This window comes from Choloepus didactylus, chromosome 23, assembly GCF_015220235.1.
Source record: "Choloepus didactylus isolate mChoDid1 chromosome 23, mChoDid1.pri, whole genome shotgun sequence".
Taxonomy (NCBI): domain Eukaryota; kingdom Metazoa; phylum Chordata; class Mammalia; order Pilosa; family Megalonychidae; genus Choloepus; species Choloepus didactylus.
In genome coordinates, this window is record NC_051329.1 from 11,056,718 (window position 1) to 11,077,039 (window position 20,322).

Consider the following 20,322-nt stretch of genomic DNA (forward strand, 5'->3'; position numbering starts at 1 on the left):
GATCTAGGTGCACGGACATCATCATCAGGACTCAGTTTCTCACTGTCTTGTTTTTTTTCCTCTGAGTAGGTTTATTCTTGGGCAAGATGACCCCCAGAGGCCCCAAGCTTATGTCCTCCTAGCTCCAAAACCAGTGGAATGAGAGATTCCTTAGCTTATCGTTCTGCCAAGTCTCACTGGCTCAGTGGGGGTCACCTGCCCATCCTGAAAGCCATCACTGTGGTGGGGGAGGGAGGGTCATCCCCAGGGAACATCATGGACTGAGACTGGCTGGAAAACCGGGTGCTGCTATCAAAGCAGGGGTGGTCAGGTGGCCACAGCCAATGTCCATCACTCATAGGAAACCATGTCAGCAGGGAGAAAGCCCAGCCTGTAGAAAATGGAAATACGGGGCCCAGCTGCTCTCCACCCCACCCCTCCGCCCTCAGCTTCCTGCTTCTGCTTCTGAGAGTTGCCAAAGTCTTCCCTCACTCCTCTCCTAGGTCTCTGGCTCCGGCTGCCTCAGAGAGGGGAAGCGACCTGCCCAAGGCCACATGGACGGTAGAAGGGGTGGAGCCCTGGCGGTGTGGCCCCAGGACCCTGCTCTCGGCCTGGAACTACCGAGGTAAGGTGCCCTGCTGGAGCACCCCAGGCCTGCTGGGAAAGCTGGAGTCTGATTTCTCAGGGGAAAGTACTCAGTGGCCTGAGGCTGTGCAGATAGATAATTACCTTCAACCCCAGTCATGGGTGGTCCCCTGGCCCTCCTGGCCCCGGAAGGACACTGCAGCCTCCTTACACCGGCTGCCCCTGCTCTCAAGGTACTTCCTGCCCCCGTGGCCCTATGGCTCTGAATTACTGCCACTCCTCTAGTCACTTTCCACCCCTCTCTGTGCATCTCAAAGTCTCACTCTGCAGATAGGATCTGCTGGCCTTGGGCCATGTCCGAGCAGAGGGAGCCCCCCCAGACAAGCTTGCCCACAGGCCACTCCCCACCCTCTCAGAGTCCCGCCTGAGGCTCTTTGGCACACCTTGAGACGGTGCTCCAGCTCCCTGGTGGTGGTGAGAGGCTCACCTGGCCTAAAGCCTGGTGATCTAGGACCGTGGAGCCACCTGCGGCTGACCTGCAGGTGGGGAGTGGGCCACACTCCGTCACAGGACTAGCCCCGGCCTCTGCCAGGCTGGGGGAGAGGAGATGAACTCCCCAGCCTCCAAGCCCCTTGTGGGGAGGACTGGAAAGAAAAAGAGGGCACAACCCCAAACTCCCCCAAATTCTTGCTCCTGCAGCAAACACTTTGATGCTTTCTTTTATCATAACTAGGGGAGGGGAGTATTGAGCTGTTCTCAGACATCTGCTCAGTGTAAAGGAAAGCCCTGAGAACAAGTTTAGCTTCTAACGGTCAGCACCATTTATTGAGTGCCCCATGCTTTACACACATGATCTCATTTAAGCCTGACAAACACTTTGCAGATGGAGAAACTGAAGCTCAGAGAGCTGGAGCCAGGGTGACAGAACTAAGGCTCCCATCACAAGCCTGTGCTTCCTCATCACCATCTGCAAACACTGAGTACCTATCATTTCACTTTATTTCAGTACAATCAGGTGAGCACTAACTCGATGCCAGGCTTGTGCTGGGCACTGGGGATTCAGACATGAGTGAAATGCCAGCCCTACCCTCCAACAGCTCCATGTCTGGTGGAGTAGAGGGAAGTGAATGAGTAACTGCACTGTGCGGGACAAGCCCTCTATCCCTCAGAGGCTTTGTATAGGGGATGCCAGAGAAGGCACCAGGAAGGTCCCTGGGGACTGAGGGAGACTTCAGGCCGGGGTCACATTTCAGGTGGTTTTGAAGGATGTATAGGAGTTTGCCAAGCACAGGAATCAGAAAGGGAATGCCAGGCAGTGGAAATGGCACAGGCAAAGCTCTGGAAGCATGAAACAGGGGACAGAGAGAAGTCCAAAGTGACCAGAGTGTAGGGTGTTTGGTGGGTATTGTCCAGAGCTGGAGTCATTGGGGATGAGGCTGTGAAGGGGCTTGGAATGTCAGGCAGAGGCTTTGAGTTTATGGGGACACATGGTAATGGGGAGCCACGGAGGGTTTACAGCAGGAGAGAGACATGGCTCGTGATCTGATTTGTGCCTTAGAAATAGTAATATATAATATATAATAACAGCCAACATGTATTGAGCACTAACTGTGTAGCAGGCACTTCCACATAAATTTTTTACTTACTATTCACTACAGTCCTATGAGGTAGGTCCATCCCTTATTCTTATTTTAGAGGTGAAGAAAGGGAGACTCAGAGAGCCCAAGTTACTTGCCCAGGTTGAGCCAGCATTTTTAGGAAAAAAACAGGCATTAAAGCATGAAACCCATGTTCTCCACCTTGGTGGCCACTTGACGTTGGACTGGAGGCCTGAGGTCTGGAGGCTGGGAGGCTTCTAAGAAGGTTGTGGGGCAATCCTGGAGGGCTTCCTGAAGGAGACCGCTCCACAGCCCTCGACCACGTCTCAGCCACCAGGGGGCGCCAGAGCCCCGCGCATCCAGCCGCCGCCGGCCGCCGGGCTCCAGGCCAAGCTCGCGCCCGGGTGCTCTGCGGGGCTGGCGCGCGCGCCCCCCGGCAGAGGCGGGACGGCTGCAGTTACAGGGCTGTCCGTCCTCCGCGGAGCTATTAGGGCCTTTAATTACTGGGATTGGAAGTGAAATTATCTGCGAGGCCTCAGGCTACTGAGTCACTTCCCCTCAGAAACCAGATTCCCCCAGGCGGAAGGTGGGCGGCTGGCTGGCAGCTTCCCAGGCTGGGCTGGGGGCCGAGGGGTTGGGGGGTGATATGTGGCCGCCACTGATTTTTTTGGCCAAGAGTAGAACTCCGGTGTCAAGATCAGAATCCCTGCAGAGCCACTTACTGGCCCCATGATTTCCCTTCCCTGTACCTCAGTTTCCTTCTGTGTCACGTGTGGAGAAACACCATTATCCCCTTCACATGTCTGTGGGGAAGATTAAATGGGCAAATCCATGGGAAGCCTCGGAACAGCGCCTGGCACACAATGCTCTAATAATTAGTTATTAATTCCATTATTAGTATCACAATTATTAGTTGGGTATGCTTACAGTTGAGAGCTGGGGCTCTGCCATTGGACAGGCTTTGAATCCAGATCAGCTGCTTCAGTCATTTACCTGTTGTGTGACCTTTGGTGTGCCACGTCACCTCTGTGTGCCTCAGTTTCCTCATCTGAAAAATGGGGAAATTAATAGCAAACTGCTCATGGGGGGATAGAAGGAGATAAAGCCTGTGATGAACTCAGCTTGGTGTATGCCTCTGTTAATGGAGTCGAGGTTGTAAATACTGCTCATCTTTTTCTTTGGTAAGGACTTGTGGCAATTTTAGAGTCAAAGGCAGAGGGAGGACGGAAAACAGAACCAAAGCCACGGGAAGGAAGGAGACGGAGTAGATGGCATCAGGCACCTGAGCTCAGCAGATTAGACTCTGAGCCTTGGAATCTGGCCCCAAATCTTCCGACAGCCCAGGCAGAAAAGGGAAGGACCCAGTTATGTAATATTCTTTTCTGGCCAAGAAGCACTCTTTCCTGAATCCTCCCAGCCTCGGTTGGACCTGCTGGGCAGGGAGAGTTTGGTTAGGTACTCAGAGCCTTTCTGAGCTCTGTATCAATTATCTATTGCTGTGTAACACATTAACCCCAAACTTTGTGCTTGAGGCAGCAGATATTTATTGTCGCATATGGTTTCAGGAATTTAGGAGCAGTTTAACTGTTTCTGGCTCAGGGTCTCTCATGAAGTGGTAGTCAAAACATGGGCAGTGGCTGCTGCCATCTGAAGCTTGACTGGGCTGGAAGCTCCACTTCCAAGGTGGCACAGACACATGGCTGTTGGCTGGGGGCCTCAGGTCCCTCCTCACATGGGCCTCTCTCTAAGCTGCTTGAGCTTCCTTCCATCATGGCAGCAACCTTCTCCCAGAACAGATGAGCCAAGGGAGCGAGCAAGGAGGAAGCTGCGGTGACTTTTATAATTTTGTCTGGGAAGTCATGCAACGTCACTTCCACCTTACCCTGTTCATTAGAAACGAGTTGCTAAGTCCAGCCCATACTTAAGGGTAAGAGAATTTGCCTCCACCTTTTGAAAGGAGGTGTGTCCAAATTTGTGGACATATTTTAAACTACCACAAGCAACTATTGTATGCCAGGAAATTGCTAAGTGCATGCTGGGAATGCAACAATGAATGAGATAGACAAAGATCCCTGTCCTTGTGGAGCTAACCTCCCAATGGGGATGGGGGAAAGAAACATCAATAAACAGATAAACAGATTATTATTGTGTAAAGCCAGGGGGTGGCAAGCAGAGGAAGAAAACGAAGCAGAGTCCGAGGTTGGATGCAGAGTGATGGTGGTGGGGAGGGGACTGTTTTAGGTTCTGTGGTCAGGGACCTCTGGGAAGTTAATGGAGTGAAGAGAAGCTTCTGGGGAAGGGGCATATTGGCCAGTGAGAACACTGAGTGCCGAGACCCTGAATCGGGGACATGAAGGTGAGTTGGGAAGAGCAAGGAGCCCAGCATGCCCCAGAGCCCCCTTGATAACAGTCAGCCTGCAGAACATTCACTGAGTGCCAGCTGGGGACTAGGCATCCTGTGCAATTTGATTTCCCTTCAGCCAACTATTGCTATGTCCATTTTACAGATGGGGACACTGAGGCTCAGAGAACAGAAGTCATTTTCTGGAGGTCACTTGGAAGGAAATGGCAGTGGCAGTATTGGAAGCCAGGCCTAGAAAACTCTAGAACCAGCCATTGCCCAGTTGTGGGGTGGGAGGCTGGCAGTCTAGGCCCCCAGACCTCCCTCTCACCCGTGGGCCATGCTTCCTTCCCAGGAGGAGGAGGAGGATGGGCCTGCAGAAGCACCTTTTACAGGTGTGAACACTGAGACCTCCACTCACTGTCAGGATGACTTTGGGCCTTCATTCTTAAGCCTCAGTGTCCTCATCTATAAAATGGGTGTGGGGGTCTCTTCCCCACAGGGCTAGTCTCTGAAGCCACCACTCTTCCCAAGTACCCCTCAAAGGACAAGTGACTATCACACCAAACATCATCACCATTCTTCATGGAGCACGTGCCAAATGGAAGCATCCCCACCCCAAACACATACACCAAAGCCCTTAACATATGTTTTCTCGTCAAATTCTGCCTCAACACCCAATGAGGTTAGCACAGCAATTGTTCCCATTTTACAGATGAGGAAACTGAAGCCCAGAGGGTCTAAGTGACCACACTTCTAGGAAGATACAGAACAGAATTCCCAACCTGACTGGGTAACCCCAGCGCTTTTGTCCTTAATTACAAGGACCCCTCAGACCGTGGCGCCCTGTCCTTGAGGTGGGGAGAGCCTTTGATGGGGCTAATGACTTTACCTTCCAGTGCCTCAGTTTCTTCTTTGGTTACTTCTATGCTTGTGAACTGTGTCATTATCCCTACAGCAGGGTCGGCCTGGTGCTACTGGGGTGGCGTCTCCGGCATCTAAACCCCGCAAGCAGTGGGTGCTCGCTCGCTGCTTCCAGGTTTTCACCTTAGGAAGGAAGGGCAGTGGGACCCGCTCTCACAAGTCGGTTTGGCTTCTCCTGGGGAAGCCGCGAGTCATTTGTAGGAATTCAAATGAACCTCTTTTTCTGGGCCTCGGGGCCCTAAGCTGTGGGAGGAGCCGCGCGGCGGCAAAGACGAAATGAAATCGCGGCTTCTGAGCCCCGACGGTCTCGAGTCTGGGGACACGGGTCGCAAGGAGGATTTCTTGTAACCCTTTTCTGAGAAAACCAAGCAAAAAAGTGAGAAGTCTGGAAATCGCGACGAGCGCTGGAACACGCAACTGGGCTCCGCAGGAGACGCGCGGCGGGAAGTCAAGCGGGGAAGGAAACCAGTTTGGGCCTCGGAGAAATCTGGCAGCGAGCGGAGGCTTGAACAGTGATTAAAAAGGAGAAGAACCACAAGTCCCCATTTAAGTCAGCAGCGCTGCTGTCTGGCCAGCGAGAGGGAAAGTGCTTGTGGCTGGCAGATTGCAGCAAGCATTTGGCAGGGGCTGTGTACCTGGGCTTGGCTGCTCTGTTGGCGCCACCTGTCAGTTGTGTGAATGCAGATAAGAAGCTGCTGTCTCCGGGCCTCAGTCTCCCTGGGTGTCATAAAGAGATAATCATATGGGGTGATCAGTTTAGGCTTCCTCGATGACCCCCCCCCCCCACATCCTCAGATGCTGTGTGAGCATCACTGGACACAGCCTAAGTGAGTTGCCAACTCCAGGCTTTGCAGCTTGAATCCAAAGCCCAGCTGGTCTCTCCCTTGCTCAAAACACTCCATGGCTCCCCATTACCCTCAAGATAATTCCCAAACTCTCCATGGGGACCGTCAAGACCCCGCTGGGTCTTTCCAACTTCATCTCTCCCCATCTCTGTCTTTCTAAGTATTACCACTGCCTTCTTGAGTTTCCTCAAGTGCACCAATCTTATTTCTACCCCAGGACTTTTGTACTTGCTGTTCCCTAGGTCTGGAAAGCCCCTACCTCTGGATCTTTCTTGTCGATGGGGGTCTCTCCACTCAAATGTTAACTCTTCAGAGAGGATTCCCCCGGAGCCTCCAGTCTAAGACTCTCTACATCCCACAATTGTTTTGCTGTCTTCATAATAAATTGTCCTATTTATTTATTTGGCCTCTGTGTACCCTCACTGGAAAGTCAGCAACGCGAAGGCAGGGGTGTTTTTCTGTCGCGGTCCCTGCTCTGTCCCCAGGGCCTAGAACCGTGCCTGGCTACAGCGGGCATTCAGTACCCGTTTATGGAAAGCATGGACTCCCAGTCCTCCCTGGCTGATTCCTTCGAGGTTATTGGACTCAGGATCCTACAGGAGACCAGCCCCTCCTCCCCACCCAGGTGGAGTCAGGAAATCCCCGACTCAAGGGCCGTTTGTTTTTTGGGCCAAGCCCCGTGCTAATTGCTTTACAGGCATTAATTCATTCAATCCACACAACCACCCAGGGGAGGGGGTACTCTTATTGTTTCCATTTCGCAGGTGAGGAAGTTGAGGTCAAGTCTTTTGCCCAAGGCTAGTAAGAGGGGGAGGCTCTGGAAAAGGGGGGAGGGGGGCGGAGAGCGCTATCTGGGAAGCCACGAGGTGGCCCCTTCAGGCTGCGGGACGTGAGCGCCGTGTTTCCTGTTTGGGGAGGGTGAGAAAGGCAGACATTCCTCCCTTCCCTCCCGCCCATGTGCTGGGGGAGGGGCAGGCCGACCGCATGTCCGCACCCCAGACCTGGGGGGACCTCACTGGTCGGTTTCATACCCCCAGGAGTCCCGTGGAGAAAATGAAAGCAGCCCGGAGGAGAGGAGACTGGGAGTCCCAGCGGGCTTGGGAACCGACGGCCCGGGAGGGCTTCCTGGAGAAAGATGCCCCCTCCCGGAGGGAGGGTCCAGGTTGGTCTATGCGGGCACCCACCGCGGCCAGAGCAGAGCCGGGGTGGAGGGTGGGGTGTGAATGAGCGCACGGGTTGGGGCGCTCAGGAGAGCTGCGGCCTGGCTCCCTCCCCGGGCAATGATTAAAGCCGCGGCTGCTATTGCACCGACAGGTCCGGCGCGGTGCGATAACGCCCTGGAGGAGGGAGTCGGCCGGGGCGCGCCCCCTCGAGGCCAAGCGGCTGGGCCGGGGCGCGCCCGGAGGCCCCTTGCCTTCACCTGGTCCCGCCCCCGCAGCGCGGAGCCCCCCCCCCCTGCGGCCCGCAGGAGGCTAAGTGGGTGGGGCCACGTTCGCCCCGCCCCTCCCTCCTTGGGGCTGTGCGAGGCGAAGCGGGTGGGCGAGGTGTGGGCGTGACTTGACGGGGCCCCGCCCCTCCCTCCTTGGGGCTGTGCGAGGCGAAGCGGGTGGGCGAGGTGTGGGCGTGACTTGACAGGGCCCCGCCCCTCAGGACCCCAGGACCTGGCCCGCGGGGGAGGAACAGAGCTGATAGGTGGGGCCAGGTCCGGCTCCGCCCCCGCAGGGCCCGCCCCTCTGGCCGAGGGAGACTCCGGCCCGCGGACGGACTGGGCGTGGCCCGGCGTGGCCCCGCCCCTCCGCGGCCCCGCCCCCGGCCCGGCCGCCTTCCCCCGCCCGGCGCGGCTCGCACAGCGGGTTCCTCTTTACATAACGGCGCGGGGCGGCATGGGCCCGGGCCACCGCCTCCGCCCGGCCGCCCGCCCGGACTGTCGCGGCCCGCCCTGGCGACGGCGGCAGCAGCGAAGTTTCCCCGGCGGCGGCCCGGGGGCGCATCCTCCCGCAACTGTCAAGCGCTGGCGGCGGAAATGATGAGGCGCTGGCCATTTTCCGAGCCCGGGTTTCCTGCCTGAGCCCAGCTCCGGCGAGCCGCGAGCGAGGAGCCGGCGCGCGGGAGAGGACGCGCCCGGGGCGCGGGACCGCCCGCCCCCTCGGGATTTCGGGGGGCCGGGGGCGCGCGACGCCATGGGCCGGCCGGGCCCGGGCCCCCTCTCTCTCAGGTAAACGCGCCTTTCCCGGCGCTCCCCGCCTTCGGGCCGGGACGGTTCTCCCGGGGGAAGAGGAGGCCCGTTATCCAGGTCTGCCCAGCCTCGGCGTCCTGCTGCCGACCCGGAGGGAGGTGCTGGGGGCCGACTCTCCCCTAGCTCCTGCGACACGGCGCCGCAGACACCCCACCCACACACGTGTTGGGGGTGGAATGAGGCGGTGGGGGAGTGGGAGAGGGTATGGCCGACTCCCCCAGCCCATTCCCAAAGGAGCCCAGCCAGACGAGGGTCTCAGTCCCACTCGCCCTGTGCCTCGGGAGGAGGGGTCCGGTCGGTGTGGGGGGGGTCACCGCCTGGTCCCTTGAAAGTGAAAGTGGTCAAACTGAGGCTGTGAGAAAGGCCACTCGCCAAGGTCAGGCCATGTGGCAAAGAGGGTAGCACCCCGGTTCTGGAAGACCCTCTCCCCAAAGCCTGCACTGCCCAGTGGGACGGGCCAGGTGCTCACATGCCACTGAATATGGGGTTCAGCAGGGTTAAGGGCCCCAGAGCCCGGGTGTCCTTGGCTGGTCCCTCACACTGCTGACATCGGGCTCCAGGGGAATACCCCACGGACACCCAAAATGGGAGTGGGGGTGGGTCAGTGACCTTATGGATCAGCTACTGTGAGGGTGTTTTGGAAGCCTCGAATGTCTTGTGCAGAAATCCCCTCCCTTCTTACTGGATGGGGAGGGGGGGGCTTCTGTGGGGAGAGGCTGCATTTGAGGAACTGGGGAGGGGGGCCTGCCTGCTTGTCCCGCTTCTTTTTTTCTTAGTTTCCTCATTCTCCTGTTTCTCTTCCCCATTCCCGGCCCGATGAGGTAGGTGAGGAGGTCATTGCTTGCATCTGGGGGCCTCCAGGGAGGAGCACGGCCAGGCTGGCTGGGTGGGAGGAAGTGAAATCAGGTGGTGGGTGGGGGCTGCGAGCAGAGTGCCTGCAGGGGCCAGGTCCAGCCTGGGGGGCGAGGGGCTGAGAGCTGACCCTCCTGCCCCCTTGCCTGGGAGGTGAGCATCTCCTACCGTTCTCCAGCTGCCAGGCCCAGCTGGGACTGCCAGGCCACCCAGCCTCCCCTTTTAACAGTCTGTCCCAGGGTGGTGGGTCTCCAGGGATACAGTGTGAATCGTGTCTGGATTTTGCATCACGGACCTGGCTGCGGGAGCAGAAACCACTTGTGAGGCTTCCCGGGGCCTGCAGTGGCCTGAGACCCAGCTCTCATGAAGAGACAGACCCTGGGTGGGCTGGGGTCAGGGGATGCGAGGCCAGGGTCTGTTGGGGAAGTCGGAAGGGTTTTTTAACAGCTTTTTTCCTTCTCTTCCCACAACCTCCCTGGGGCTGGGGGTGGAGTGCAGGTGGGGGGCCCTTCTGAGCTAAGGGGTGAACATTCCTAGAACTTGTGTGACTCCCTGCGGGGTGTCCTCATGGGCCACAAAAGCTGCCGGCTGGGATGGGAAGTGTCAGTGGCCATTCAGGCTCAGCAGTGACATGGAGGGAGAAGAGCAGGGTCTTGGAGGCTTAGGTTCCAATCTCCCGCTGCCTCTTTCCAGCTGGGGCAAGTGATGCCTGTGAGCCTCAGTTTCCCCTGTGTATGATGGTGGTATGACAAGGTTGGTGGTAGAGATGGAATGAGCCAGTGTGTGCACTGCCTGGTGCAGAGCAGGGGTTCAGCTCCAAGAGGTGTGGTGACTCTCACCATTACTGTCCTGTTTGGTTGTTCCCGGCTTCGGAATGTTCCTTCATTACCACCCTTGAGCACCTCCCACAGGCCTGGGGTGTCCTGGGTCTTTGGAAGGAGAGTTCTGAAGACCCAGCCAGGATGAAGTGTTGGTGGAGAGAGCTGGGAAGCGTAGAATTGTTTCCTGGCTGAGAGGATGTGCTGTAACTGGCCCAGCCTCAGTTTTCTCATCTGTCAAATGGGTGTGATAACAGCCTCCACCTGTTAGGGTCGTTGGCCCCCCACCCGCCTCTCCCCCATAAATGAGCGAATTCACACAAGCTTTTTAAAAGGGCTTCTTGGAGGAATAAGGGGGCTATTATCTTTTTGTTGTGGCTGTGTTGTCCCCCCCCCCCCACACACACACACTTCTTCCTCTAGACCAGGGCTTGATCCTCCTGCAGTAAATAGACCTTTCTAAAACAAATAGGTTAGGTAGAGCTGCTCCAGGTGCAGAGGCAGCCTGCCGGGGCAGCTCCCCTTGGTGTTGGGCCCGGCTGTGCCACTCTGGAGACTCCCCACGGCCTGGGTGGAACTGCCTGGAGGGCAGGTGTCTGGAGCAGGTTGCATGGGGTAGGAGGTACTTGGAGGAGGTTCCCAGTGGCCCATCCCAGTGTGGCAAGAGAGGCACCTTCCCCAGTTATGGGGGGCTCAACGAGAGGGGGCCCTAGGCAGGCCCAGCAGGGAGCTGCCCCTAGTCTGAGCCAGCCCCACTCCCTTTGCTGCAAAGGCCTTTCATGCCCAATTTATATATTCCCCAACCCTTCTGATCACTGTGAATCCCTGGGGTGGTCACACAACCTCTCTGAGCCAATTTAGTCGGCATCAGCATCTGTGAAAGGGTTTTAACGGCTCCTTTTGAGGGTTGCTTTGGAGCATTGATGAGACGGGCCCTGGAAGCCTTCGGCACTGGGCCTGGCACTCGATTAATGGTGATGATTGGAGACATTACTATTATTAAATGAGAGGCCCTTCCTTTTAAATTTTCCCTTCTCCCTGGTAGCAGCATGGGCTTTGGAGCCCAAATCCGGGCTCTGCCAGCTTCTAGCTGTGAGGCCTCAGGCAAGTTACTGCACCTCTCTGGATCTCACCTGTTCAGTGGGGGCACCAGGCCTGACTTCTCCAGGATGGTCGTGGTAAAACACCTGGCACAGAGTTGGGGCTTGAACTGTGTTGGTTATAATTACTATTGCTGTGTGACTTTGGGCATGTCCCTTAACTCCTCTGAGCTACATACAGTCCTTCTCATCTATGAAACGGGGATGATAGTTACTATCTGATGTGGTGGTTTTGAGAAGATGAAGCATGCACAGTGCCCGGCAGGCAGTCGGTGCTCAATAAGTACAGGCTGCTGTTCGTGCCCAAGAGGGGACGGCATGGAATTGCCAGGTTTCCTGGGAAAATAGTCCTCTGTGGCTCCTGGGCATTCAGCATCTAGACTGGGCAGAGCAGGAAGCTTCTTCCATCTGGCAGACAAGAGAAGCCTGTCTTGGAGCTTCCAGAGGTGTAGTACAAGCAACTCTTTCCCATCCAGACCCGGTTCCCAGCTACCCGCCCTCCCTGAAGAAACTGAGGCGGGCAGGCTGCCCAGGGGAAGTGACTCAGCTGGGGTCACTCGCTGAGTCAGGCCTAATTGGACCCAGGAGCCCTGCTCCCCGGCCCTCAGGTCTCCAGGGTCTGAGGTCCCTTGGGGACAGGGCAGGTCCAAGGCCTGGCAGTGGGACCTTGGCCACAGCTGGACACCTGCTTATTTGGGCCCCACATCTTGGGCAGCCAGTGTTCCTTGGTCAGGGCTTAAGGGTCCCACTGGCCACCACTGGCTCACCCAGCCTGGCATCCTCCCACCCAGCTGGGGCAAGGGGCACTTCCCCTGGAGAGCAGGTCCTCCTGGTGTCCCCCAGCCGGAAACCCGGCAGCTGAGCAGATGGCTGGAAGATTTTTCCTCCCACGCTACCCTGTCAGGGGTCGGCAAGGGGGGCCGGGCTGCGGGCTTCCTCGTGAGCCAGGCCTGGAGCCCCTGGGGGCCTGCCCGGATGTGGCTCCCACCCCCCCCGCCCCCCCAGCTGGCCAGTGGGGAGCCGGCTGCTGCCCAGGACGTGTGTCCCCAGGGAGGGCTGGGAGGGAGGAAGTGTGTGCCCTGCTTGGCTGGGAGCTGACTCACAGGGTGTCGGATGGGGGAGCCCCGGCCGTGGGGGTGGGGGGCCTGGGAACCGGGCTGGGCGAGGCGGACACAAAAGAGGGCCTGTGACATGGAATCGTGTCCGGTGTAGAGCGCGCGTTCCCTGTGTCTCAGGAGGTGGTTGATGCGGTGGGAGACGCTCACAAGGATGGGGGCTGGCGTGGCCATCCTCACACTGCCAAAGGAGACCCGCTGAAAGGCCTCCCCTCGTTAGGGTCTCACCCTTCTCCCGTCAGCCCTGGGCAGCTAAAGGTAGAAGCCCCATCCTGGGGGCGGGGCTCTGCCCATTCTTGGGGGGATGGTCCCTGCTTTCCCCAGCAGAAGCCAGGCTGGGGGCGGGGGCGGAGGAAGCCGGACGACGTTTCCTGTTCTGGCAGACTGTGCAGGCCTGATAAATGCTCCCGGGGACGAGGTGACCCCAGGGAAGGCAGGACGCACCTCACGGCCTTCCCCGGGCCCCAGTGCCCTTGCTGCCTCCTTCCCATGGGCTTCTCTGCGTCCGAGCAGCTGGAAGGGTGTGAAGGCTCAGGAGGCTGCCTGCCAGGCAGGGTGGGGCTTGGAGTCCCTCGACCCCCTGGGCCTCCTTGGGCAGGGGCTCTGGGAGTCTGGGTGGGGAAGACAGAGTGAACCCGGGGGCCTCCGAGAAGGAGGTGTCTCCCTCTTAAGGTCTGGGACTTCAAACTGCTGACTGCCGCTTCCCAGCACGTTCCCTCTCTGAGCCTCAGTTTCCTCAGGTAGAACATCAGGTCGTGTCTGTACCCCTGGGAGAGCTCCGGTGTACAGGCCAGAAGGGGAGGGAGAGTTCGGTTTTCCCCTGGAGTTGGGGCAGGAAATCTGGACTGGCTCCTTTTAACTTAATTTTAACTTTATTTTATATGTAATGTTATTAACTAATGAATAGTTGCTTCCTGCTCAGAGCTTCTCAGTCCAGGGTTGACACCATCTGATCCATGGTTCTTAACTTTATTAACCCCATTTAAAAGAATCTTCCCCATGGGGCTTCTTTTTGGGGTGATGAAAATGTTCGGGAATGGTGAAATGTTCTGGATGCTTGCCCAACCTTGTGAATGTACTAAAAGCTCCTGGTTTGCACACTTGAGAAGGGTTAAAGTGGTGAATTTTATGTAAATTGTATCTTAATTGAAGAAAAAAGTGTCTCCCCAAGCCTTGGCAGGTGCAATTCCCACAGCTGGGGAAGACTTTCTCTGCACCTGGGCCTGAAAATGAAAAGGGAAATGTCAGCTTCCCCGAGTTATGTCAATTATCAGGAGCGGTGGGGAAGGGGAGAGGCCGACAAGCTGAGATCTCTGGGGTCAGGGGTTGAATTGGGCCCCACAGTGCCGAGCCAGAATGCCCAGCTGTGCGGGGTCCCGTGATGTCTGGCTGTCTTGCTGGAGGCTTGCGATCCCTTGGGGTGGATGCGCTTGAACAGGGGAAACACCAGGCAAAGGCTGAGGCCCCCAGCTCATCCTTAGCGGGCATCTGGGAGTCTGGAGGGGGCATAAGGCTGCACTAGGATGAGAGCTCCCTGTTCCCTGGCATCTTGGGAAATCTTGGGGACCCCCATAGCTGGGATGGATGTGGCTTTGACCTTCCTGATTCCCAGCCAGAAGCCCCAGTGTCCACCCTTAATCCAAAGAAGGCCCTTCTGTGTGGGCGGCCATTCATCCCTCTGGCTGCCCAGATTCCCCGAAGCCCTGCTGGAGGCTGCACAAAAGTGCACCCAACCCCTGTCCCCCCACCAGCCTGAGCCTGGGGGCTCCTGGGCCGGTTGGCCCCCCCATCCCGTCCCCCATACTCCTGCCCCCACAGGTGATTATTCATAACTGCTTCCTGCCAGGAGCTTTCCAACTGCTGATCCCAGAGTTGGCGTGGCCCATTGATGGCTCTGCGTCTGTGCCTGGCATATAGTAGGGGCTCAGTAAATGGCTACCACCCAGATCGGGACCTAGGGAGGGGCCCGCCTTCCTGCAACCTGCCCTTCGCCTGTCCAGGAAACCTCCCTGGCACAGCCCCCACCCGGCGCAGGCTGCAGCTGATGGCCCTGGCTGCCGGTTTCCTGCCCGGAGCGCTGAGCAGCCGTTTCTGCCCTGAGAAGGCCTTTTGTTCGGGCTCCCATGACGCCCTCTGCCCGGCCCAGCTCACGAGGCCGGGCTGCCCTGGTGGCTTCTTGTGGCGGGCTGGCCTGGCATTTTCAGGATCTGGGGCTCCTCTGTTCTCAAAATCATAGTAGTAAAATAGCAGCAGCCACTGGTTTCTTGAGCCCTCTGCTAAGCTCCCTGCAGACTTCAGCTCCTTAAATGCTCTTAGCAAGCATCAAGAGAACATTGGCCCATTTTACACATGAGGACATTGAGGCTGAAAGGGAAGTGCCCTCTTCCGTATCACACAGCAAGGAAGTGACCGAGGCAGGATTTGAACCCAGGTTTGGTTGATGGCTTCAGCATGGAGGTCATAGGTAGGGGTGTGGGTGTGTGTGGGGTAATAGGGTCTTAATTGGTTTCTTAGAGCCTTTTCTATCGGTCGGCGCAGGTGGGAGCATGACCCCAAGACTGGCAGAAGTCAGCTTGCCTTGCCAAGTCCAGGATCCATTAATTCATGCAACTTACAACTTACATTATTTCTGGAGTGCCCGCTCTGACCAGGCCCTGGGGAGTCAGCAGGCTGAGCTGGCCTCTCAGCCCTTGGGGGTGTGTGCCCAGGTTTGGGGAGACGGGCAGTAGGCAATATCGCCCACGGTTAGCCGGTGCTTGCTGGCAGAGTGAGCTGGGTTCTAAGTCCAGCTCTCTCCCTCGCTGGCCATTTGATCCTGGGCAAGCTGCTGCCCCAGACCTCGGCTTTCTCATCTGCCAAGTGGGTATAATGAGAGGTCACCCCCTCTGTGGGGATCGGGAAGTGAGTGTATGCACAGTGTTCAGTACAGAGCAGGACATGCAGAAAGCCCGAAGTCGTGTCATTTCTTATTCGCATTGGGTTTTTCTTCACCAGTGGCAACTTTTCTGAGCACCTGGTGGTGTGGCACATGCAGAAAGCTGGTGACTTCTGACTCCAGCAGGGGCTCAATCTGGCCCTTACATTCCCTCCTCTGCACCTCGTCAATTCATTCAAGACATATTTGCTGGGAGGTGATTCCTCCTTGCACAGGGGTGGACAGGCAGAGGGACTAGCCCGAGGCCCAGGTGCCCCAGAGGTGGGCGGGCCCGGCGAGAGGTGGGTAGCCTCTGGTGGGTGCTGACTGCCACGTGTCTGCCAGAGGAGTCAGGGGCTGCAAATCCATCTGATCTCTTGCATTCATAGATTCATTCATTCAGCAAGCATTTATTGAGCTCCTGCTGTATGTTAGGAGCTAGAGATCGAACAGCTCTGGGCCTCAAGGAGCTCACAGTCTGGTGGGGAGACGGTCATTAATTAAATCATCACCAAATCATCACCAACACTGGATTCTGCAGAGGGCAAGTTCAGGGCTCAGCTCAGCTGGGGAGCTCAGGGAAGGCTTCTGGGAACTGGTAATGTTGTGTGGTTGCGTGAGACGGGAGGCAGGTAGACAGCAGGCTAAGGGAACAGCTAATGCAAAGGCCCGGAGGCAGCCAGCGTGGTGGGGAGCAGCAGGTTCGAGGGGCGGGTGTGGGGAGGAGATGCAGCGGCAGAGGGAGGCGGCTGTGGGAGACAGGAGGGGCAGGTCATGCAGGGCCAGGCGTGGGGTGGGGCAGGAGCCTGGGTCTGGATTCTGAGAGCTCTCTGGGACCCTCAACCTGTGAGGCCACTGCCTCACCTGTGTCAAAGCATGGGTGCGGGATGGCCACTGGGTGCGCCAAGGACAGTTCACCCCACTCACGCAGGCAAGACCCCCCTCCTCTGCAACAGGGGTCGTTTCCTCGGCAGAGCATGACGGTCAAGGGCACGTGGCCCCTTCTCTTTTCCTTTCTGCCTGGCAGCTTTTACTGACGACTTAATGTGTGCAGTGCACCCTCCCCGCAGGGTTCCGAGGTGCCTCCTCCTTGCCGTCTGGGCTCTCCTGCTGTGCTCAGCTGCAGGATCATCACAGTGGCCTGGAGATGGTGGGGGCAGCCCTCATCCTTGTATTTCTGTTTGGTCTGACAGGGCCACACAAAGAGTGGGGGCCTGTGGAAAGGGTTATGTCAGAGAGAACCCCGATTCCTGGGTTCATGTCTCCACCCAGAACCCTGTTTCAGGGATATCTTCCTGCCACCTTAGGAGGTGGATACCGCGCTGTTCCTCGAAAGGCCTGGTCCGGTGTCAGAGGCCATGTGGCCCATACGTGACTCCCTCTAGTAGATGAGCTCCCGGGCAAAGCATGGCGCTGGCCATGCAGTAGGCCCTCAGTGATGTTTGGGGTGGGCTAGGTGGAATCAAGGGATGGATGGAGCCGGGATCTGCACCTGGGCCTGTGAGGCTCTGCCGCCAGTGCTCCTAAGTGCTGTCACTCTGCAGCCAGCACTCCTAAGTGCTGTCACTTTGCAGTGAGGGAGCATGACCGAGCAGGGGCCCTGATGGAGCTCCTCTGTGGGCCTGGCTCTGTGCCCTGGTGGAGAGGGTGTTTCTCATTCCCCATAGTGAAGAGTGACAGGAGGGGAGGCAAGACACGGATGTGGTCCCCAGCGGGTGCCCAGGCCCCGCCAGGCTTAGGAAGGAGGGAAGGGACTGATGGTGACGAGTGAGGCCGTTCAGCACCGCGGACAGCAGAGCGTGGGGGGCTTTGTTCCCATGTGCCTGTGTTGTGCCTAAAGAGGGACCCGCGGAGGGTGGGAAGCAACGGGAACCCCAGCTGGGGTGGGCAGGCAAGGGTCTTCGCCTGTTCTGAGATTCCCATCTGAGCAGGAAATACCTTGGCACCTCTTGTGAGTCTTGTTATTTTATTCCTTTTTATTCGCTGTTTTATATTTATTTTTACTGACAGCAGGAACCCACTTTCATTGTAATGTTTAAATAACAACAGCCAGCCCTTATTAGGGCTCTAAGTTCCAGGTTCCAAGGCCTTTACCTTAACTAACTCAGGTAATCCTTGTAACAATCCTATGAGATAGGATTACGGTCCCCATTTTACAGATGGGGAAACTGAGCCAGACAGAAATTAAGTAACTTGCCCACGGTCACAAAGCTAGCATGTGGTGGCACTAGGATTTAAACCCAGGCCCCAGAATGCATGTTCTAAACTGTTCTTAAACAGCCATCCTGGGCTATCCCCACCCCACCCCAGGCACCCCAATTCTAGTTGCTCCCCAGAGGTTACTACTGTTTCTGGATGAGTTTGCTCCAGCCAGACCCTTCTTTCCTTCTCTGTATCCATAAACACTGGTATTTTGTTTGGCCCGTGTATTTCTGCACAGGCTTGTCAGGTTTTTCCCTTGACCAAGTGTCTTGGTGGCCCCCTAAGTGGTAGCAGCTTCCTCATCCTTTCTACCACTACAAAACGTTCCACCCTCAACTGATGGACATTTAGAGTGTATCGGGTTTTTCACGATTATAGACATCCAGGCAGGACTTGCCAGGCGGGGGGTGCCCTCCTCCCTGCCTCTCTGTGCACGTGAGCAAGTATTTCCCTTGCATACTTAAAAGAGGAAATATTGGGCCTAAAATCAAGCCTGTCAAATGGCCCCCTTCCCCCCAGAAGGCTGTTCCGGCACAAGCGCCGCTGTAGAGACTGTGCCCATTTTCGCGGCATCTTCACCAGCACTGGGTGTTATGGGTAACTGAAGGTTTCCGACATGGCACGGGCGAGTAGTGTCTCTTGCTGGTGGTTTCCAGCAGCCGCCTGCTCGCCCGCGCGTCTGCTCACCCCTCTGTCCTCCCCCCACCCCCAGCGTGTCTTGCAGCCCGGCCGCTCCATCTCGGTCTCCGCCATGAACGGGCCCACCCTGCAGCCTTCCTCGGCCTCCCCCGCGCCCTCGGCCTCCCTGTCTCCGGCGGCCGCGGCGGCGCCGTCGTCACCCCGGGGCTGGAGCGAGTTCTGCGAGCTGCACGCGGTGGCCGCGGCCCGGGAGCTGGCCCAGCAGTACTGGCTCTTCGCCCGCGAGCACCCGCACCACGCGCCGCTGCGCGCCGAGCTCGTCTCGCTGCAGTTCACCGACCTCTTCCAGCGCTACTTCTGCCGCGAGGTGCGCGAGGGCCGCGCGCCCCTGCCGCCCGCGCCCCGCGCCCCGCCGCCCGCGCGCGACTACCGCGAGACGGGCCGCGGGCCCCCGGCCAAGGCCCCGGCGCCCCCAGCTGAGCCGGGCCCGGGCCCCGCCGCGGCGGCGCTGCCCAAGGCCCGCAGCTCCGAGGAGCTGGCCCCGCCGCGGCCGCCGGCGCCCTGCTCCCTCCAGCACCTGCGCCGCAGCCTTCGCCACATCTTCCGCCGCCGCTCGGCCGGGGAGCTGCCCGGCGTCCCGGGCGCCGGGGCCAGCGGGGAGGCGGGCGAGGCCCCGGCCAGGCCCGGCTTGGCCAGGAAGCTCCTGCCCTGGAGCCTGGCCCGGGAGCCGCCGCCCGAGGCCCTCAAGGAGACGGCGCTGCGGTACAGCCTGGCCGACGAGGCCTCCATGGACAGCGGCGCGCGCTGGCAGCGAGGGCGGCTGGCGCTGCGGCGCGCGGGGGGCCCGGACGGCGCCGCGGACCACGTGCTGGAGCTCTTCGACCCGCCCAAGGTAAGCGCGCCGCGAGCGGGGTGCGCACCGCGGCCGGAGCGCGGCGGGTGGCTCCCCAGGGGGCCGCCTGTCGTCCGGAGGAAAAGAGGCCTTTTATTTGAACAGCCTTTTTAATTTTAGAATTACTTTAAATCCACAGAAAAGTTGTAGAGATCGTACAGAGTTCCCAGAGAAGCCGCACGCAGCTTCCCCTAGTTTAACAGCGTCCATTACAATGGAATATTTGTTACAGCTGAGGAACCAAAGTAACTAGTAACGTGCCTGTTTCTTAACTGGATTTCCCCAGTTCTTCCCTAATGTCATTCTTTTGCTTCGGGAGCCCACATTGCATTCAGATGTCTTGTCTCCTTAGTCTCCCCCGGTTTTTTGTGAGGCCCTGACAGTACTGAGGGGTATGGGTGAGGGATTTTGTAGAGAATCCCAGGATGTGTTCTGTTAGGCTAATGACAGGCCAGCCCTTGAAAACTCTGACCCGGACTGACCACGACAAAAGGAGTTTTATTTCTAGGGGGTTCAAAACCTGCATGGAATTACTTTCATGTTTTAAAAATGTTGTCCTTTTCTTTTGCAATGGACTTAATTCCTGCAGGGCCTCCGGGCCCTGGAGCTCCACACAGCTGACGATCTCTCCACCTTTGACTCAGTTGTATCAAGTCAATGGAATGGGACCTTGGGGCTTTCATGTAATTCCTAGCTCTCTGCTGTGGTTCTACTGTGTGCTAGGGCATTGTGATAGATGAGTAAAGCCACATGTTGGAGACTGATAGTTACTCATTCATTTGTTTGACAAACATTTGTTGAGTGCCTGCTGTGTTCCAGGCTCATGCAAGATGGGGGGTGAGGAGCTGGCATTCTGGTGGGGGCTGCTGAAGGAATAAACTAGAAAATTATAAACTATGAAGTGTGCTCCGAGTGCAGGGCGGTGAGGCCTCTGGGAGGGACACTGAGGGCCTGAGTCGGCAGGGGTGGCATGAGAGAACCTGTGGTGGTGTAACTGCTGCCTCTCAAGTGGGAAGCACACCTGACGAATACAGCTCGGTGAGGACTGACATTCGTTACACCCGTGGAATGCAGCACCCCGGAGGACTCCCCTGTCCCTCCTCCCTCCCAGTGCTCCCCTCCCTGACTCTGAGCCCATGGATTAGATTTCCCTGTTCTTGAACCTCATATCAGTTGACGAGTAGCCCTTTGCGTCTAGTCTGGCTTCTTTCACTCGGCAGAATGCTTCTGAGATGCGTTCATGTTCTTGTGCACGTGATAGCCCGGCTTTTTTATGGCTGAG

The 20,322-nt window shown here is 57.7% G+C and overlaps 1 protein-coding gene across 2 annotated transcripts in view; it reads left to right on the plus strand.

Annotated features, from left to right (window-relative positions):
• The first annotated feature begins 8,358 nt into the window (after positions 1-8,358).
• Positions 8,359-20,322, plus strand: part of SH2B3 (SH2B adaptor protein 3) — a 32,960-nt gene continuing 20,996 nt past the window's right edge. For both annotated transcript variants that reach the window (XM_037816825.1, XM_037816826.1), the window contains exons 1-2: positions 8,359-8,487; positions 18,222-19,040. In XM_037816825.1, coding sequence (XP_037672753.1) covers positions 18,261-19,040 — 780 coding nt within the window. In that variant the 5' untranslated portion in view covers positions 8,359-8,487; positions 18,222-18,260. The remainder of the gene's footprint in view (positions 8,488-18,221; positions 19,041-20,322) is intronic.